The sequence below is a fragment of the Mastacembelus armatus genome, chromosome 19, assembly GCF_900324485.2.
Source record: "Mastacembelus armatus chromosome 19, fMasArm1.2, whole genome shotgun sequence".
Taxonomy (NCBI): Eukaryota; Metazoa; Chordata; class Actinopteri; order Synbranchiformes; family Mastacembelidae; genus Mastacembelus; species Mastacembelus armatus.
The window spans coordinates 12,770,994-12,788,391 of record NC_046651.1 but is presented as its reverse complement, the minus strand read 5'-3'; the positions used below and the strand labels follow the sequence as shown (position 1 = coordinate 12,788,391).

At 42.0% G+C, this 17,398-nt stretch overlaps 1 protein-coding gene across 27 annotated transcripts in view; it reads left to right on the top strand.

The window, feature by feature from the left end:
• The first annotated feature begins 1,617 nt into the window (after nucleotides 1-1,617).
• The window catches only part of tcf7l2 (transcription factor 7 like 2), an 85,211-nt gene continuing 69,430 nt past the window's right edge, over nucleotides 1,618-17,398 (top strand). For 7 of the 27 annotated variants that reach the window (XM_026314943.2, XM_026314942.2, XM_026314949.2 and 4 more), the window contains exons 1-3: nucleotides 1,621-2,166; nucleotides 2,329-2,395; nucleotides 2,573-2,697. In XM_026314943.2, coding sequence (XP_026170728.1) covers nucleotides 1,978-2,166; nucleotides 2,329-2,395; nucleotides 2,573-2,697 — 381 coding nt within the window. In that variant the 5' untranslated portion in view covers nucleotides 1,621-1,977. Of the gene's footprint in view, nucleotides 2,167-2,328; nucleotides 2,396-2,572; nucleotides 2,698-17,398 lie in introns of all 27 variants that reach the window. The other 20 variants (XM_026314955.2, XM_026314956.2, XM_026314952.2 and 17 more) reach the window with 4 other exon arrangements.

The window sequence follows — 17,398 nt, the reverse complement described above, 5'->3', positions numbered from 1 at the left end:
CTGCTTTCATGGTGTTGCCTGGTCTAGGTGCCTTGGTAGGCAGATTCACAACACTATGCACATAATTCCCCATCACTGCTGTTTGACAACACCACTGAGAGCAGATACAGAGGAATTAGTGTCATAATGTTTGTTTTCATGCATCAAACTGCATGATGACGTGAAATAATATTTTTTTAATCAGCATTTCCGTGTCTTGTTTTGATCTTACAGTGATTTATCTTGCCTGAAAGGAGCCGACCATGTTGCAACAGAGTGTAAGTGTCACCTGGATGTATGTTTCAGCTCTGTGTCTCCGCTGTTACATTTTAAATTCATTGTTGATTTTGTGATTGCTCTATCAAATGTTGGCTATAATAGAAACTGCATTTCCAGAGCTGAAGAGATAAGGTTACTAAATCACTGGTGCTGAGCTCATCGCCGACGTATACACAGACAAACACACGCATGCACAATCCCCTTGTTCAGCTGGATCAGGCTGCAGGGGCTTTTCCCCAGTTGCTTTTAAATATACATCTCAGGTGGGCAATGGTAGATTATTTATTTATTTATTTATTTTGGTATTTTGTATTTATCCTTATTTAACTCAAAGGACATTGTTAAATATTTTCATTTTAGCATTTTTTCTTTCAGCTTTTCCATTTTTAAAATTCTCCTTAATTATTTGGGGCACAGTGATGTCTCACTGACTTTACTGGATAACTTGGATGTATGTAAAACTAACAAAAGGTAATGGAAACTAAATATAGTATTGTACACATATGTGCTTTTAGGAATAGCTATAATTTTGTGTGGCTCAATAATAAATAATATCATTTTTATTCTATTAACTGCAGTCACACATGGTCCACATTATCTCATATATGTGTCTTTGAAAGGCTGAATTTTTCTATGAGACACAAAACTGGAGCATCGGTTATTTGTGTCCAGCATGGCTGCTGAGGGAGAAGCGAAAAATAAAAACAGTCTGTGCTGCCAGTGAGGAATTCAGGTTAGTCCCAGAGGACATCACACCTGTCAGACAAGCAGCATGCAATCATACCCTCCATCCCAAAAAATAGATCTGAGGAAACATTATCTAATATAATGAAAAATAGATCTAAGGAACTGACAATGCAGCTAAAATCAGAAAAAATTAAAAAAAAAAAAAAGCTTGGAGTAATAGCTTTTATTCTGCTTTGATAGGCCTCTAGTATTTAGCAAGCTGAAAAAGAACAGATCCAAAGTGGGTTAGAGAGCCTGAATGTGAAGGACAGCTTCAGAAAAAATAAAAGGCTTTAATTGCAGATGTAATGTTAACTTTATTTGGCCCCAGTGTGACAGACAGGTCGGGAACAGTGGAGTCAAACTGGTTGCAAACAGCCTGAGGAAGTACCCTTCTTTTCATTTTTTATACAGGGAGCCCGCCCATATGTGCGTTTAATCCACATTTGCAAGCAGCTTCTATCTTCCTGCTATTTCACCATCACTGTCCTGCTCCCAAACTGCCTTTTTCCTCCTCACATGCTTTTCACTGCAGTCGTCCGCCGGCTTCCTCCAGCCTCCCTCTCTCTCTCCCCCCCCCCCCCCCCCCCCCCCCCTCCTCGCTTCTCCTTTTTTCCTCCTATTTATGAAAACGTCACTTCAAGTCCCTCCCTGTTTGAATCTCATTAGTTTCTTGTGTGTTTCTCCCTGTCAATAATCCTGAATCCAGACTCTCTCTATTTCCATCCCTCTCTATCTGTCAATCAGCGCCGCCTTTGAACTGAAAACCACTCCGACCAACTTCAACTCACTCAATCCGAGCGGCTCGGCTCCTTCTCCGGCTTCCTTTTTCTGCCAAGATTCCCTTCTTTTTTAGTTTTGTACCAACCGCCAGAGCTTTGGAAAACGCCAGTACAGACCCCAAACTTAAACTCGGACTTTCTAGATCACCGAGATCAAGGGTTTAAAACTTTGTGTTTTTGCCCCCCCAAGAAAGATTTTTGCTCGGGAAAAATGCCGCAGCTCAACGGCGGTGGAGGGGACGATCTGGGTGCAAACGATGAAATGATTTCCTTCAAAGACGAAGGGGAGCAGGAAGAGAAAATTTCGGAGAACTCCTCGGCAGAAAGGGATTTAGCAGATGTCAAATCTTCACTTGTAAACGAGTCGGAAACGAATCAAAATAGCTCGTCGGATTCAGAGGTAAGTTGCAGCTTAAAAACGGGGATCGATCGTCCCCGGCTCTGTTAAGTTAGCGGCCTACATTTCATTACATTGTTGCACTGATAGACTTGAAAACAAAGTTAACTATCAGCCACATGCGTTAACTTTAACGCAATCCCTGTTGTTTCATTGCATTTCAAGGCGGAAAGACGGCCTCCGCCTAGATCTGAAACTTTCAGAGACAAAACAAGAGAAAGTTTAGAGGAGGGTGAGTCTGGTTTATTGTTCCACTCTTGTTTTTTTTTTTTTGTGCACCATGACATTATATGTGCCTGACGGAGGAGAGCTCCTCCGCTTTATTCCTCAAATGCATTTTCCTGGAAAAAAAAGTTTTCAAGGCCACTTTATAAAAAGTTTTCTTCTTTTTTCCCCCCCGCCATGTTAGCTGCGAAAAGGCAAGATGGAGGGCTGTTCAAGAGCCCACCGTACCCGGGCTATCCATTTATAATGATCCCCGATCTCACAAGCCCCTACCTTCCCAATGGATCACTTTCTCCAACAGCACGCACAGTAAGTTCATTTATTTACAAGTGTTTGTGCTCACACACACACACATATGCTCCTCACACACACACACACGGACCCCGAGAAGACGCGGGGCAGCCGGGCTCGGAGTGTTGTCACCCACCGGTGCTGCCGATTAAACCGCAGAGCCAAGTTTTGCAACTCATGAAGTGTACAGTACAAAGGCATGTCCGCCTGCAGCTCCCAGCCCGTGTGTTCGTCCTGGGCTGCAGCTAGCATGCTAACTGTGCTAAACGCTATAGGGCTCCATGCAGTGAAATAAAAGGCTTTCATAGCAGCTCATGACATTGTTAGTGATGTGGATTTTCTACTTTAACAACTTTTAAATGAAATGCATGAGAAATCTAAAAGTCTTATTTTTGTTCTTGTTATCATTTTCATTGTGCAGGGTGTGTGCAGGGTGCATGTTTTTTACGCCACTGAATAATGCAGTTGGCTTGTGTTTGCACAGCCTCATCAAAAATGCCCTTTTTTCTAACACAAGCTGCATGAGCATTCAGACCTTTACACTGGCTCTCTGACATGCTGTAAGCAGTGTAAAGCAATGTAAAACTACACAAATAAAAAAAAAAAAAAAAAACATATGCAAATGAGCTTTTCAAAGTGATTTGCATGTGTCAGAACCTGTAAAGACACTGTGTGAAAGGTGCATGCATTGAAAAACATCAACATCAAATAATATTTTATTTTATTATAGATGTGTATTTTTTTTTAAAATGTGAATGAAATGAATTAACAACGCTGTGCTATGCTTTGCATGTCCAGCACCTTTACTTCTGAGGAATCCACTGACCCTTTAAAGAACCCCCCCCCCCAAAAAAAAAATCAACCTTATTTATAATAAATGTATGTTATTTATTTATACACAATCAGCCATGCTATAATTATGCACACTTACTCATTTGCTCAGCACCTCACTAGTCCCACTGGGCAATGGCAATCCTTAAGCGGCATAATTTTCTCAACCATGGGTGTTTTTTTTTTGTTTTTTTTTGCCCCCCTATTTTAAACGGTTGCAATTACGTCTGCGCTTTAGGACCTGTCATCTCATTTTACAAGGTTAAGGCAAAGACCAGGCATTAGGAAATAGAACTCCTCCACCCCAGTAAAACCTCAGCTCTGCTTAGCACAACTGATATTTGTTACCTGAATATTTTTTTTTTTTTTTTTTTTTGTGCGCTGTGCACACCTTGAAAATAAATGCGCATCTGACACATAACACCTTCTTTTGTGTTTGACACAATATCAGCTTTTGAGTTCACGATCACCCAGAAGTTCACATGAAATTATTTGTTCTGCAAACACTTTAACATGATCATTCAGAATTTCACATGGAATTAATTTTGCTGCTTACACAATTCTGTTTATATATATCTCTCTGTATATGTGTGTGTGTGTGTGTGTGTGTGTGTGTGAGAGAGAGAGAGAGTGTGTTTTATAGTAAAAAGATTTGATCATTCCCGGCATATGACAACATTTTGCCATTCTTTCCCTCTCAGTCAGCCTTGTTAACGCTGCTGGCTGGTATGTGGAATTAGTCACTCATTATTGTCAGTCCTGACACAAACACTCAGCAACACACATGATTTGAACTGAAGCACTTCCTTGTTTCAGTGGCAGAGGTTTGTAGTTGTCTTTGTGGCTGTCACAGTACTATGCCCTGTACTAGTCCGTGGAGCGCTCATGTTATTGTGCTTATGCAGCAGTTTGAAAAGCATTAAATTGTGTCGTATGGCTGGATGATGCTACGGGAAGACAGTGTTGACCTTTGTTCTCTTAATTCCACCCTGAAACACAATTTTCAGATAGATTTCAGAAACTGAAGGATCTTTTTTTTTTTATTTTTGAAAAGCATGTATGCTGACGTGTTACCTGTTCTTTAGCTGTTTCTTGATGCCACCTCCTTATATTCTACATAAAGTCATTACAGATATCTGAATGCTGCTGCTGATGGTTAAAGCTGCTTTATTAGTAATGAGACAGGCAATATTTATTGCAGTTTAAGTCAGAGATCTACCTTAACAGTGACTGTAGCTGAACATGGTTTCTGGCGGTGGTCTTCCTACTGTACCAGCCCGACTCCCACTGTCTGAAGCGCCCTGTGTGTCCAGCCATTAGAGCTTTGAAGTCAGCGGTCGCTGTAATATAAATGTATTAGACTTAAAGCTGGCATAAATAATTCACCTGGACATTGATTAGCTGTCTGGCTCCCTAACATGTCATGTGATGCACTGAATATGACTGCTAGTATTATTGGAAAGAGACTTTCTCTGTCTTGTCATGAAAGGCTTTGATTCTCGCTGCTTTTCCCTTCATTTTTCTGCTCCTTCTCCTCTTAATTTGAGCGATGCTGTAGAATTATTTTTAGGCTATGGTTTTCAGTTTCTAGGCCTCTATTTTTTTTTATTCTAAATGATTTCAACTGAGTTTTTTTTTTTTTTTTTTTTTAAATCCTGTGTGACAATATTCTGGTATTTCTCAGAGTAAAATTTTGATCAATTTATTTTTTTTTTCAGTCATTTGGCACTGATCCTCGTCTGTCTGGACATTTTAGTTTCTGTGACTTCTGTTTTTGCATGACTTGGAAGAAAGAAATTCCTGCATGTGGCGGTTAAAATAATTTGTCTGACCTCTGGGAGCCATAACCAGTAAGAATTTGTTTTTCCTACCACCTAAGTCCAAGGAGACTTACAATTTAGTATCATTTAGCAATTTGACATGACGCTGTGCCCGGGCTTTAAAAGTCTTCTTGTCCTCGTCTCCTCCTCTCCTCTCCCTCCTCCCTAAACCTCACACAAAGGCCTGCTGGATCACTGGGCGCAGGTTGAATTGGAGAAATGGCTTGGTTCACCCCAGTTTTCTGTCTCCTTTCACTTTCCCCCTGCTCCCTTTGCTCTCTCTACCTCCCTTCCTCTCTCCGTCTACCTTTTGTTTCCTGCCGATGCTAACACGGGGCTTGTGAAAAAAGGCGGTGGGTTAACTCCAGTGCTGTGGGCTAACATCACACCTCAACAGGTCTGGAGACGCAGAGGCTGAGGGAGGGAGAGCGGGATCTGGGCGGCCAGCTCTCCTGCATTGGGGCTGCAGGGCCGTAAATCCATTGGCTTTATTTACTGCCTCTCGGACTTATGAATGTTAAGATATTTGACGCCAGCCCTGGCCCCATAATTCTCCAGGCCTGGAGACCTTTGGCAAAGGTTTTGAGTTTCAATCTGTAATTACGAGTAGTTTAAAAAAGAACAAGAAAGTAGGGCTGTTGGCAAAAAGGTGATAAAAATGCAACACCAAGCATCCACCTCTGTGTACAGAGTGAAAAAAGATGCTCTCAGAACCTGTGGAGATTCTGCTACAAGATGGTGGAAAGGCTTTGTGTGGTTGAAACAATAGCTTTCTCCTCCTTTGCCCTCTTTGTTTCGGTTGTGTTGTGGTGCTCGGGTTGCTTATATTGCTGCACATTCACCTTCTTTAAAAAAAAAAAAAAAAAAAAAAAAAAAAATTCCACTTTTGTACACGCTGACTCCTTCCTTTATCATTTGCATTTTAGGAAGAAATAATGGTGGATTTTCTGGTCAGATTATTGTAATGAACATGCAGAAGTGAATGCAACACTACCCCCTTTGTGCTCACATGCACACTTTACTGTGGCCTTATCTGTTATAATTGACACAAACAGACAGTATCTTTCATAAATGTGGCAGCAGCATAAGCATAACAATGGTATATCATATGGATTATGTCTGTTCGGCTGCTGTAAATGGATTTTTGGCTGTGACAAGAGAAAAGATAGTTTAATACGGATTTAAGGGATAGGCCCACACCTTATCAAATTGGCTTTACATGTTAATAGGGCCTAATTGGTGTCCGCGGGGGGTTTCATGGCGCGATGCGGCTGCATTTTGTGCCTCTAGCCGCAAAATGCACTCTGAATTTAGTTGGAAGGTTGCGCTCCTTTTGTCTTGCAAATCACTTTTGTTTACAAAGTATGGCGGAAGCAGCTCCCGCTCTCTCTCCCTCTCCCTCCCACTACTCCTTTTTTTGCTCCCTCTCTTTCTCTCTGCTGGTTCTCTCATCCTAGGCTAGGAAAGGGGAAAGAAAAGGTTCTTATTTTTCTTCGACTCAATAAACCGTCATAAAAAGTACAATCTGCTTTGGATTTGAGGAGTTAAGTTAGAGGTAAGGGTTGGGGGGGGGGCGATAGTGGGGGGGGGCTGGGAAACAAAGTTTGGCACCATTAAACTAAAATTGGGGCCTGCTAAACATTAGTGGTGCACAGCACATTCTCGGAGCTTAATTAGTCCGAACTGTAATTGTTCATGGTCTGCCAATAGGAGTAATGCTCAGGAAAAGTGGAGTTGCACTAAAACAGCCCAGGGTTTTTAAAACAATAAATCACTTGCATATTTGTGCCGTGATTCAGATGGAGGCTCGACCTCTCCCATCTCGACATGTGGTAAATTGTAAAGTCAATGAATCGCAGATGTAGGGGTTGGGGTGGGGTGGGGTGGGGGGTTTGTGGAGAGGACTCAGAAAGAGAAGGGAGAGGGAGAGTACAGTAAGGTTTTGTTGGTGCCTGGTGAATGAATGGAAAAGATTTGGTGCAGTAAATATTTACGGAGTATATGTATATGTATCTCAGCTAATGGGCCTTAATTGTGCAGTGATGTTGATGAGCCGTGTGAGAGCTGATGCTCCCGTTCATCTGTCACTTTGCTTATAACAACAGAGATGCAAAAAAGAAAAGAGGAAAAAAAAAACGTGTCAGTTTGTGGGTGTGTTTCTAATCAGATTTTTAACTAGTGCAAAGGGAGTAGTGGTTCCCTGGTGGCAGTGTGAGCTGGGTTTGGATGAAGCTCATGTTCAGCTGCAGTCAAGTCTGTTTTGGAGCTGAACCTTTTTTTTTTTTTTCTTAATAAATCATTGACTTCATTGTTTGTAATGTAATAACCACTAATCTGATCCTAATTTTGACTTCATTGTAACATATGATGCCTGTAACCCATTAAGGCATTTTGTAATTTTTTTGGTAAATTATGAGAAAGAATAAAACCATTTTTTTTTTTTTTTTTACCTCCTCTATCTTTCCCCGTTTCTGTCGTTGAGCCATCACACTCTGCTTTTCTGTCTGAGCAGAGAAAAAAAGGCATTAGTTTAGCAGCTGTGCACTGGTGCCCCCCCCAACACCAGCCCCCAGTGTAACCCTCCTTCTTGCTTAGTGCCCCCCCCTCCCAACACACACACACACACACACACACACACTCCTTTCTCCCATGCATTTCTATAGGACACAAAGATAGTACTGTACATCTGGAATGCAACTTTTGTCATCTGTTAAATATAGGCTAGCTCTGCTCCTGGCCCACAGGGCTTGGGGCTCCCTGAAACATGGAAATTAAATTATTCTGTTTGTGTGTGCGCAGTTAAATTTGTATCCATATACAGGCCATGTGTCTTTATTTTTATTTACTGCTTTTTCTTGGTAGATGATATGTTTGCACTCCCTACAATTGTTGGCAAATTGACTTCAATTTCAAAAGCAGTCTACAAATATGCACAGTACCAGATAAATAATTTTGACTGTTTTCTCTTTTTGTTTCTCAATCTAACAAAAAAAAAAAAAAAAAAAAAAAAAATATATATATATATATATATATATATAATCTACATTAAGGACAGTACACATCTGATCCATTCATCCCTGTCAGGTGTCCCCTGGTATAAATATACATGGTGACAGTGCTAGATGGTAGAAAGCTTCCTCTCACTTTGCAGCCAACACAGTGAACTTATAGAGAGCTGTTTCAAATACTGAGTTGTTGAAAATGGTGATAAGATAATTTGAAGTGGTTGCTGGAGATTTGAGATTGTATTAGTAGTGTCCATGTGCTGCATCCAGTGTAAAAGATAAGGTTAAAATGACTATTGATTGCATCTTTTGGATATAAAGGTTATGATTAGGGTTAGGATCAGCTAGTTTGAAGAGATGATTCTCTAGAATCTGTAACTTTAGAAAGTCATAATTAGAAAACTCTTGACAATGACAATGTCTTCTAGCAAGGCAGTGAGTATTATAAATAGTTTTTCAAGTATTTTTATGCCGTGAAGTTGTAAATATGTGTCTAGCCATTTTTTTTAATGTACTGCTTTTTTTGATTGAAGAAAAGAAATTCACATAATGATATCTGAAGAATTGTTTGAGCTCAGGTATCACACCAGAAATACCACTTGTATTTGTTTTTTTATCTTCTTTTTTTCCTGCCTGAATGTGCATATTTCTGTAAGTTCATTCATAATGGGACCAGAGTGCTCCAGAAGCCAAATGAGTTCACCAGTAGTGGAGTGGGAGGGAAAGCACGGGGTGGGACTGGGCAGAGAAAAGCGGGAAATGTGTGTGTGTTAGGAGTTTGAGTGTGTGTGAGTGGAGGAGAAGGGAATGGAGGGGCGATGGTGGGGGGTATTTGGGGTCGAACGCACAAAAGCCATCTGAATGGAGCGCATAATTGCTGCTAATGCCAGGGCAATGAGAGCAGCGACAGTTCCTGGTTAGATGTCCAAACAACAGTGCCCCTAGGCTTCACATTCATCTTCCCTTTACCAAAAAAAAAAAAAAAAACAGCGGGATGTGAGTGGAGAGGAACATGGATTGGAGCAGGCAAGTTTCAGTTTCCAGCCACGGTCAACGAGCAGGCATGCATTCATGTGTGTGGTTTCTGCCTCTGGATCAACCCTGGCCCCCACCTCCTCCTACCCACTCCTATCCACTCTCCGCACTTCCCACCCTCATCGTCACCAGAAAAAAATTTGCCTTAAAAGCTCTGGGTGAGAGGTCCGCTGTGACGCTGGAGGAATTCTGGTGGTGCCGGCCTTCTGTTTGGATTGTGGCGTGTGTTTGGGAAGGGTCAAAGTGCACCAGCGCTAACATGCTTTTCGTTGAGAAAGGAGCTTCCCCTCTCACCCCTGTTTTTTTACAACAACTGATAGGGAGTGCTTGAGTCTCCAGTGTGCGTGCGTCCGTGCGTGCGTCCGTGCGTGTGTGTGTGTGCGTGTGTGTGTGTGTGTGTGTGTGCGCACATGTAGGGAGGAGGTGCCACACTGCCATCACAGCTCTTAATGATCATGTCGGGCTAGATAATGACTAGCCGTGCCAGTGTGCAGTGAACACCTGTGGTACACCAGCCTTTTATAGAAGTGGTAGAATGCGCTGGAACGTACCAAACAAGAAGAAACTCTTTCATGCTAATCTCTTTTGAAAAAAAAAAAAAAAACTTACTATTTATCTTTTCCCCTTTTTATTCTGGTATACAAATAAACACACAGTAGTGGCAGAAAATTCAAGCATCTCCCTAATCAGCAAATTTCATTTTCAACGTAAAGTGAAATTGTGCGAGCTGTAGTTACATGTATGTTAGTTTGGGCTCCTATTTTCTGCAATATTTTATTTCTTATTCAACATAATATTAAAATCTCTATGCAATATTATGTTTAGCTACTCACAGTGTATTTTGATGATGGTGCAGCAATCTTGTTTTGGTACCCAGTTTGTATCTTCAGTCTTAATGTATTCAAGGGAATTTCTGTATGCAGATAATCTGTTCAAAATGACTCATTTGGGAAGGAGGCTCTTTGTGTGTGCTAAACACATAATGGGGGAGTTTAAGGTGATAAAACTCCAGTCAATGTATTTTTAATCTACTAATTAAACTTTTAATTGTAGTAGGATAAGCTCCAAGGAGCGTGTGTGTGTGTGTGTGTGTGTGTGTGTTTGGGAAGCGCAGCAAGTCCACTAATGAGGTGATCGTCTGCTTGTTTGTCGTTAAAGGTGGTGGATTCATAACTGCCTGCAAAAGGTGAGGGAGGTTTTAGAGTGCAAGCAGAAATAAATTCATCTACTAATCTGTGGATTATGGTAGGATTTGGGGAAAAAAAAATGTTGGCGAGATTACTTAAAGACGCACAGGGCTAATAAAATGTAACCTCTCTACACTGACATGCAATGTGGAACAGTGTTATTTATTTATTTTTTTTCTAGTTGATGAAGCAATTCCAGTGGAAGCCAGATTAAGAGTAAATTCCCATGTTAGCTCTTTAACCAGCTGTTAGAAACCTATTTACACACAATAATAATACGCCTCTTGTAAAGAGACAGCTGTCAACTTGTGTACAGCACTAGATAACATTTCATATGAACAGCTTGTCAAATCCACACAAGCCTACGCCTTGCACGTAAGCATTGAATTGCCAACTATTGTGCAGGTAATGGTGTATGGAGTGCATTAAGTGTTTATTTTGCTGCAATAGTCTGCAGTCTAATTTCTATTTTATGCTTCCCTGCCCCTCATTCAGACTTTACATACTGTATTAAAACAAACTGCAGTTTATATTGCCTTTCAAATAATCTTTTGTCTTTTTTTTTTTTTCCCCCACCTAAATGGATTTCTCATTTCAAACTGTACTATAATATGCCTAGCACTGAAACTGTCCCTCAGTGTTACATATTTATTCCACTCCAGTGAGGGGCTGGTGTGTCAGCAGTGTTTGGGGTCAATCCCAAAAATGAACAAATTGACTTATGGCGCTGAGTGAATTGTCAGTTGCCTTCCTCCCCTCCTGGGTGAATGGAGTTAGGTTGTCTTATTTGGACAACTGTCTTGAGATGAGATGAGTGGCCTTCACCCTCCAGGCAGAGGGGATGCGATGATGGATGGATGGACAGACAGACAGAGGAACCAAATGAACTGGCAGACAAACGGGCGAGAGGGAAGATGCCATGTTAAGGTGGAAAACAATGCAATCTAGTGACCCTGAAATGACTTTTTGATTGAAATAATGACCTGCAGTTCACCATTGTTAGCAGCTCTGATGGTGTCCACTGCTGAGATTTGAACCCAGAGGGGAAGCAATGACTGTAGTTATTCTTTAATGAAGTCTACTTTGGTATGGTCTTAGGATGATTGTTCTACTTCATGGCTTTTGGAATTATGTGTCTTGATCTAAAATGGGTCTTATTCCTGCAGCTTCTCCTGTCCACTACATTTTCAAAACTGTTGTAATGAGAGATTGGTTTATTGGTTTTTGTATTTGGTTTGGATGCTACTTAAGTTTAGTAGCTCATCAAAGACCAAAAAGAAAAAAAGAAAAACCACTTCAGATCCACTAAGGTTGAGATGATGTCATGATGTATTTGTACAAAATAGATGTATACCATAAACATTCGTCAAGCTCTGAATTTATTCTGCGATGGCAATCTATTTTGTTTGGCTTACATTCCACGGGACGGTAAAGTTAATTTCAGTTATTAACTATGAATGTGACCTGTTTAGTCATAATGAATGTACAATTACAGGTTGGCCTGGCTGAGAAGGGTAGGCCTTTGTGTCATGTGATGCACGTTGCAGTGCCCTTTAGAACCAGGAAGCTTTTTTATCTCCTCTTTACTGCCTGCTCTATCTTTATTGGCCACCACACTTTGCATATTTCAAATATCAATAAAGATAAATGTCCTGCTTTGTCATTACAGGTGGAATCAAGTGGTTAGGATTTAAGGTTGGATCGTTCAGTAACATGATTATTTTAGCTCATCTGTCTTCCATGTTGGTGACACGGCGCTGTGGTGGTTAGCACTGTTGCCTCGCAGCAAGACGGTTCTGGGTTTGAATCACATGTGACCCAGGGGTCTTTCTGTCTGGAGATTGCATGTTGTACTAGTGTCTGTGTGGGTTTCTGTGGGTGCTCTTTCTTCCTCCTACAGTTGAAAGACATCTAGTTTGCACTTAGGCTAAATGATCACCCTAAATCACCCATAGGTGTGAATGTGAGTGTCTGTCTGTCTCTATGTGTCAGCCCTGTGATTGACTTGTGATCTGTCCAGGGTGTACCCTACCTCTCAACCAATGTCAACTGGGATTGGCCTCAGCTCCCCATGATCCTGAAGGATAAGTAGTAGGTAATGGATGAATGGATGTCTTCCATAGGAGGTTAATGTGGACTCAGCATTAAAGTAGCAGCTCAGGGATCAGGAGCATTTTTAGTAGCTGTGCATGTCTATAAAAGCCCTTTGTCTGTTGTGGATGACCCTTGCTGGTGTAAGGCCTGTATCTGTCTCTGCTCAGGCAGGCAGACCAGCCTGCAGTGAGGATGCAGCTGCTGGCCAGGGCCCAGGCACAGGAATGCTGTGTGTGCTGTTTAAACAGTGCCTTGTCTCAGTGCAGGCCTGGAGGAGCAGAGGAAAGGAAGTTGCTGCATGTTTACATAGCTGAATTGTCCTTTGGGCCCCCCCAGTGTCTAATGCACTTCTGTTCAAACATTCACAAGTGTGGAGATGACCCCCACCGATGCTGGTGTTCACAGCTCTGTCTTCACCCTGCCTCTGCTCTCTGTCTGAATGTGTGTGAACAGTGAAGGCTCATAGTCACTGTCTCTTCCCTACTGTGGGTGTTTGCTGTTTTAACCTGGAGTCTTGGATGATAGATAAAAAATAGTCTTACAAGGTTCAGTTTATCACACTGAGACATAAGGGCAGGGCAAAAGATATACAGACAGATGAAGCAATAGATGGCACCTCATTGCTCTAACTAAGGTCCTGTCCAACAAGGAGCCACACATTGACATATGACGGAGTCGTCAAGCTAATTGTTGTTTGAATTACCTGTTATGATCCAAAGACAAATCTCTCACACTCCTGCCACCAGAGCGGAAAATGTATCCAGGGATTGGCATGATCTTCGCGAGTGTGTAAACCTGGCTTCAACAAGATGGATAAATGCAATTATTGACCAGACCTGGTGAGGAGAAAATCCATTTAAAGCCCGTAAAGCTAAGCAGGGGCCGTGGTTAATTCATTTGGCCAATTTACGGGTGATGTACGAGTGTCAGGGCACATTAGTCAGGCAGGGTAGAGCTGAGTGTGTGTGTTGGCTCAGTGGACAGGGTGGATGTGGGTGTGTGTTTCTTTTGGAGGGGTTGCTAAATGTGAAGATTTTCTTTGGTCGGTGGTCTCCCTGAGACCTGGTTTCTTACTCCCCCCCCCCCCCCCCCCTTGCTGTCACAGTAGACAAAATAAATGGAGCCTGGACATGGAAATGACAAAAAGATGCACTGAGTGTGCTGAGTGGGAGGGAAGCGGGATTGCTTTGCAAATGAGGTGGGGAAACATGGCAGTGGATTGCTGGGCAGCAGAGTGAGTACCAGCATGCTTTGCCATACTGAGGGCTAGATCCGGTCTTGTTGGCATTCCCACATGCCATGGGCATGGGTTAAATTGCTGCTTTTTATTTAAGCAGCAGTTGTGGCAAACCTGACCAGTTATACTAATTAAATGCCATGAAAAATAAACCTGTAGCCTAATTGAAGGTTTTAGTGTCAGTCTACCAAGAAGCGTCTTTACAAACATTTTAATTTCTGTGTAATTAGACATGAGTGAAAGGTAATGCATACAAGAGAGGGGTTGGTGTTAATGTTGGTGTCTAGCCCGGACGGATTTTGATACTCTCTGTGAACAAAGGTGACGTTTCAAACTGAATTATAATTACAGTGTGGATGCCAGTGGTTAGCACTGTTGCCTCACAGCAAAAAGATCGTGGGTTCGCAACCCGGCCTTTCTGTGTGGAGTCTGCATGTTCTTCCCGTGCTTGCGTGGGTTTTCTCCAGGTACTCTGGTTTCCTCCCACAGTCCAAAAACATGCATGTCTGGTTGATTGGTGACTCTAAATTGCCCATAGCAGTGAGTGTGTGAGGTTGTTTGTCTTTGTGTGTCTATATGTGGCCCTGTGATGGACTGGTGACCTGTGTACCCCTGCCTTCCACCCGAAAGAGAGCTGGGATAGGCTCCAGCAGATCCCTGTGACCTTGGTTAAGGAATAAACGGGTATAGAATATGGATGGATGGATGGAGGGATGTATGCCAGTAGTTGACTTAGAATATGAAAGGCCCTTGGCACAGTGACTGGCTCACCTGAGAGCTCTTTCCTTTTGTCATGGACAGCATTTGCATCAGCTGCTGGGACATCTCACTTGTGTTATTTTTATTTTCTTATCATGATACTCTTCAGTTGCTTAATGCTTCAAGGTATATTGTTCTATTTTTCTTGTGTAACATGGACCCAATTGTGTTTATCAGCTCTTGCAAGGCGTTAACATTAGATGGCTTCGCTCTGCTTAGTCTGTTACACAGCCATTGTATCGCTGGAGCAGAACCACTGAACGGTTACACAAGCTGAGCGGTATGCAAAAACAGTGGTTAGAGCCTGGCCGGGGCGGGTGAGAGGCGTTGAGGGAAGCTTTGGTTTACAGCTCCAAGCCACAGCCTGAATCAGGGCAGGGTTTGCTGTCAGATGTGAGAGACTGAGACCTCTCTCACTATGATGCAGATGCTTTTTAAGTGGCTGGGATCATACTTAAGTGCCTCTTGGTTGAGTTGATTTGGATTGCCAGTGTGTGTGCACGCATTGTGGTCTCTCAGAGAAAGTGTGTGTGTTAGCATTTGTCACCTGACTGGCAGGCAGTCGGCCTCACAAATCCAGTCAGTGTGAATACCAATGCTTGTCAAAGACAGGTGCCAGCGCTGCAGCCCATGCCTGCCTGCAGCAGTTGGGGAAAGAGTGCAAGGCCCACGGTCAAGTATGGGCCATTGGGAGACAGCATCAGCTAGAATTTTGATCCTTTAGTGGATCAAATTGACACTCCTCACTGCAGGCCTTTGGCTTAAGGCTTAAACTGTGCCTGTGCATTCACCTTCTGCAGCCACTATGTATATTATACATGCTTCTGCACTCTTGTCTTTGCAGTTCTGTCGGGAGTGATGTTATTGGGCTGTAAAATAAACTTTTGACATATAAAGTTCCTTATTTTTCTTTTTAACAATGTTGCTTATGTTTTTAATAAGAAAGGAAACATGAACTTTATTTTTTTTTTTTTAAATCTTGAATTCAAATTTAACTAAAAAGCGACCCTGGTCAAAGGTATTCCAAGAATGTCAAGACCGTTGTGCAACCAGGAGCTAAGATTGCATTACACACACTGGAAAAACAAAACACCAAAGTGCAGACAACGGACAGTCAATGCATCCACAGGGTTTCACTGTGAGAGGCAGTTGATCTGCACATATGCTATGATTTCAGTGTTGCAGGCATGAGACCTGTCATGTGATAGTGAGCATTCACGTCTACTATGTGATGGCCTTCAGTCTGAGAAAGACTCCGCCATGTAACATCTGTTGCCTAGTAATCAAAAGGAAAAACAAAGTGTTTTTCGAAGATTTGATTCAGTTATAGTTTGATACTTTAGCCCTGGATGTCTGGTTATCAGATTCAGTTTCAACCAGATTATTTCATTTTTTATAGAGCCACAATGCAAAACTACTTCCTGCTAAAGTTTGAATGTTTTTAATGTGACTTTTTATGTGTATGTTATGATGTTAACCAGTGCAGCTTCTTTCCCAAGCAATGGTACAACTGGAAAGATGAACAGGAAGCCTCCCCCATCCTCTCTGGATAGTGGGGTTGTAGATGTGCCTGGGAGTCATTACTCCAAGTCCTCTGAGCTTTTGTAGGGGAACTTCCATGGAGCCTTTCTCCTCATTTTCAACACTTGCCTTAGGGATCACTTTGAGCATTGCTGTCTAAAAATCCTGTGCTGTAAATATGCAGATCTAGTCAACATCTACTCTTGAACTGACTTTTCTCTTCTTCCCAGATGCTTGCCAGCTCTCATGGGAGAACAACTGCTGGCTGCAGTCTATAGGCCAGTGGAATTCCTCATCGTGACTCAGAGAAAAAATGCGTGGAAGTTTTCTATATGCTCCCACAGATCATCTTACATCAGCAGACGTGCCTCCCAACACAACTGTTCCCTGTTAGTGGCGAGCTGCCAGTCTTATTATGGTCATCAGTGGGACAAATGTTTTTCACTAACACTGGTTTTATACTACATGGCTTAGTTGTAAAGTTCTTCAAGCTGGCGAACAAACCTGTTAATCTCCTTCCTTGTATATGTTGATAAATTTAGTAGTCAACATTATTATTTTACAGATTTAGGTTTCCATCGCATATGTTATGCTGGATGAAATATAGAGTTGTGGTTTAATATGACACCTATACTTACCCCACCCAAGAAGGCAAGCAGCTGGAGAAATTATAGTTATGCAGGCCAAAGTATTGTCTTCTTCAGTATACTCACCAATCAGGTTTTGATAATTGACCTAACATTAGTGGCTGTGACATTAATGAGGCCAGCCTGTGCAGCTATTTAGCTGTTATTTAGTTATGTGGTCATGTTAAATCATAAACAGGCTGAGAAAAGCCCTGCTAACAATCACTGATGAATGATCCGCTAAATTCGGGCCTGTGCTTGAAGAGAGCCTTGTTTCTTGGCCGGCGAGCTCAACCCTGGCCAGACACTGAGATGCTGTGGCCTGAGACGCTGGGAAAGTCAACCTCTAATTGTTCACAGAAGCCATTGGCAAGAAGAGCTGAGAAATGATGAGTGAGGCATTAACAGGGATGGATGCTGAGATGATACTGCTCCCACTTGCCATTTAGTTGTTCAAGAAAGAAGTCGAGTCCACTGGAATACTCCCTTATGACAAACTGGTTGTCCTAAAGAAAAAAAATCAATAAAATTTAACTTTTTTTTCCCCCCTTGGCTCACTTTTAAGGGACAGACACTTTTTTCATGTTTTAAATTGGCCTTGTCA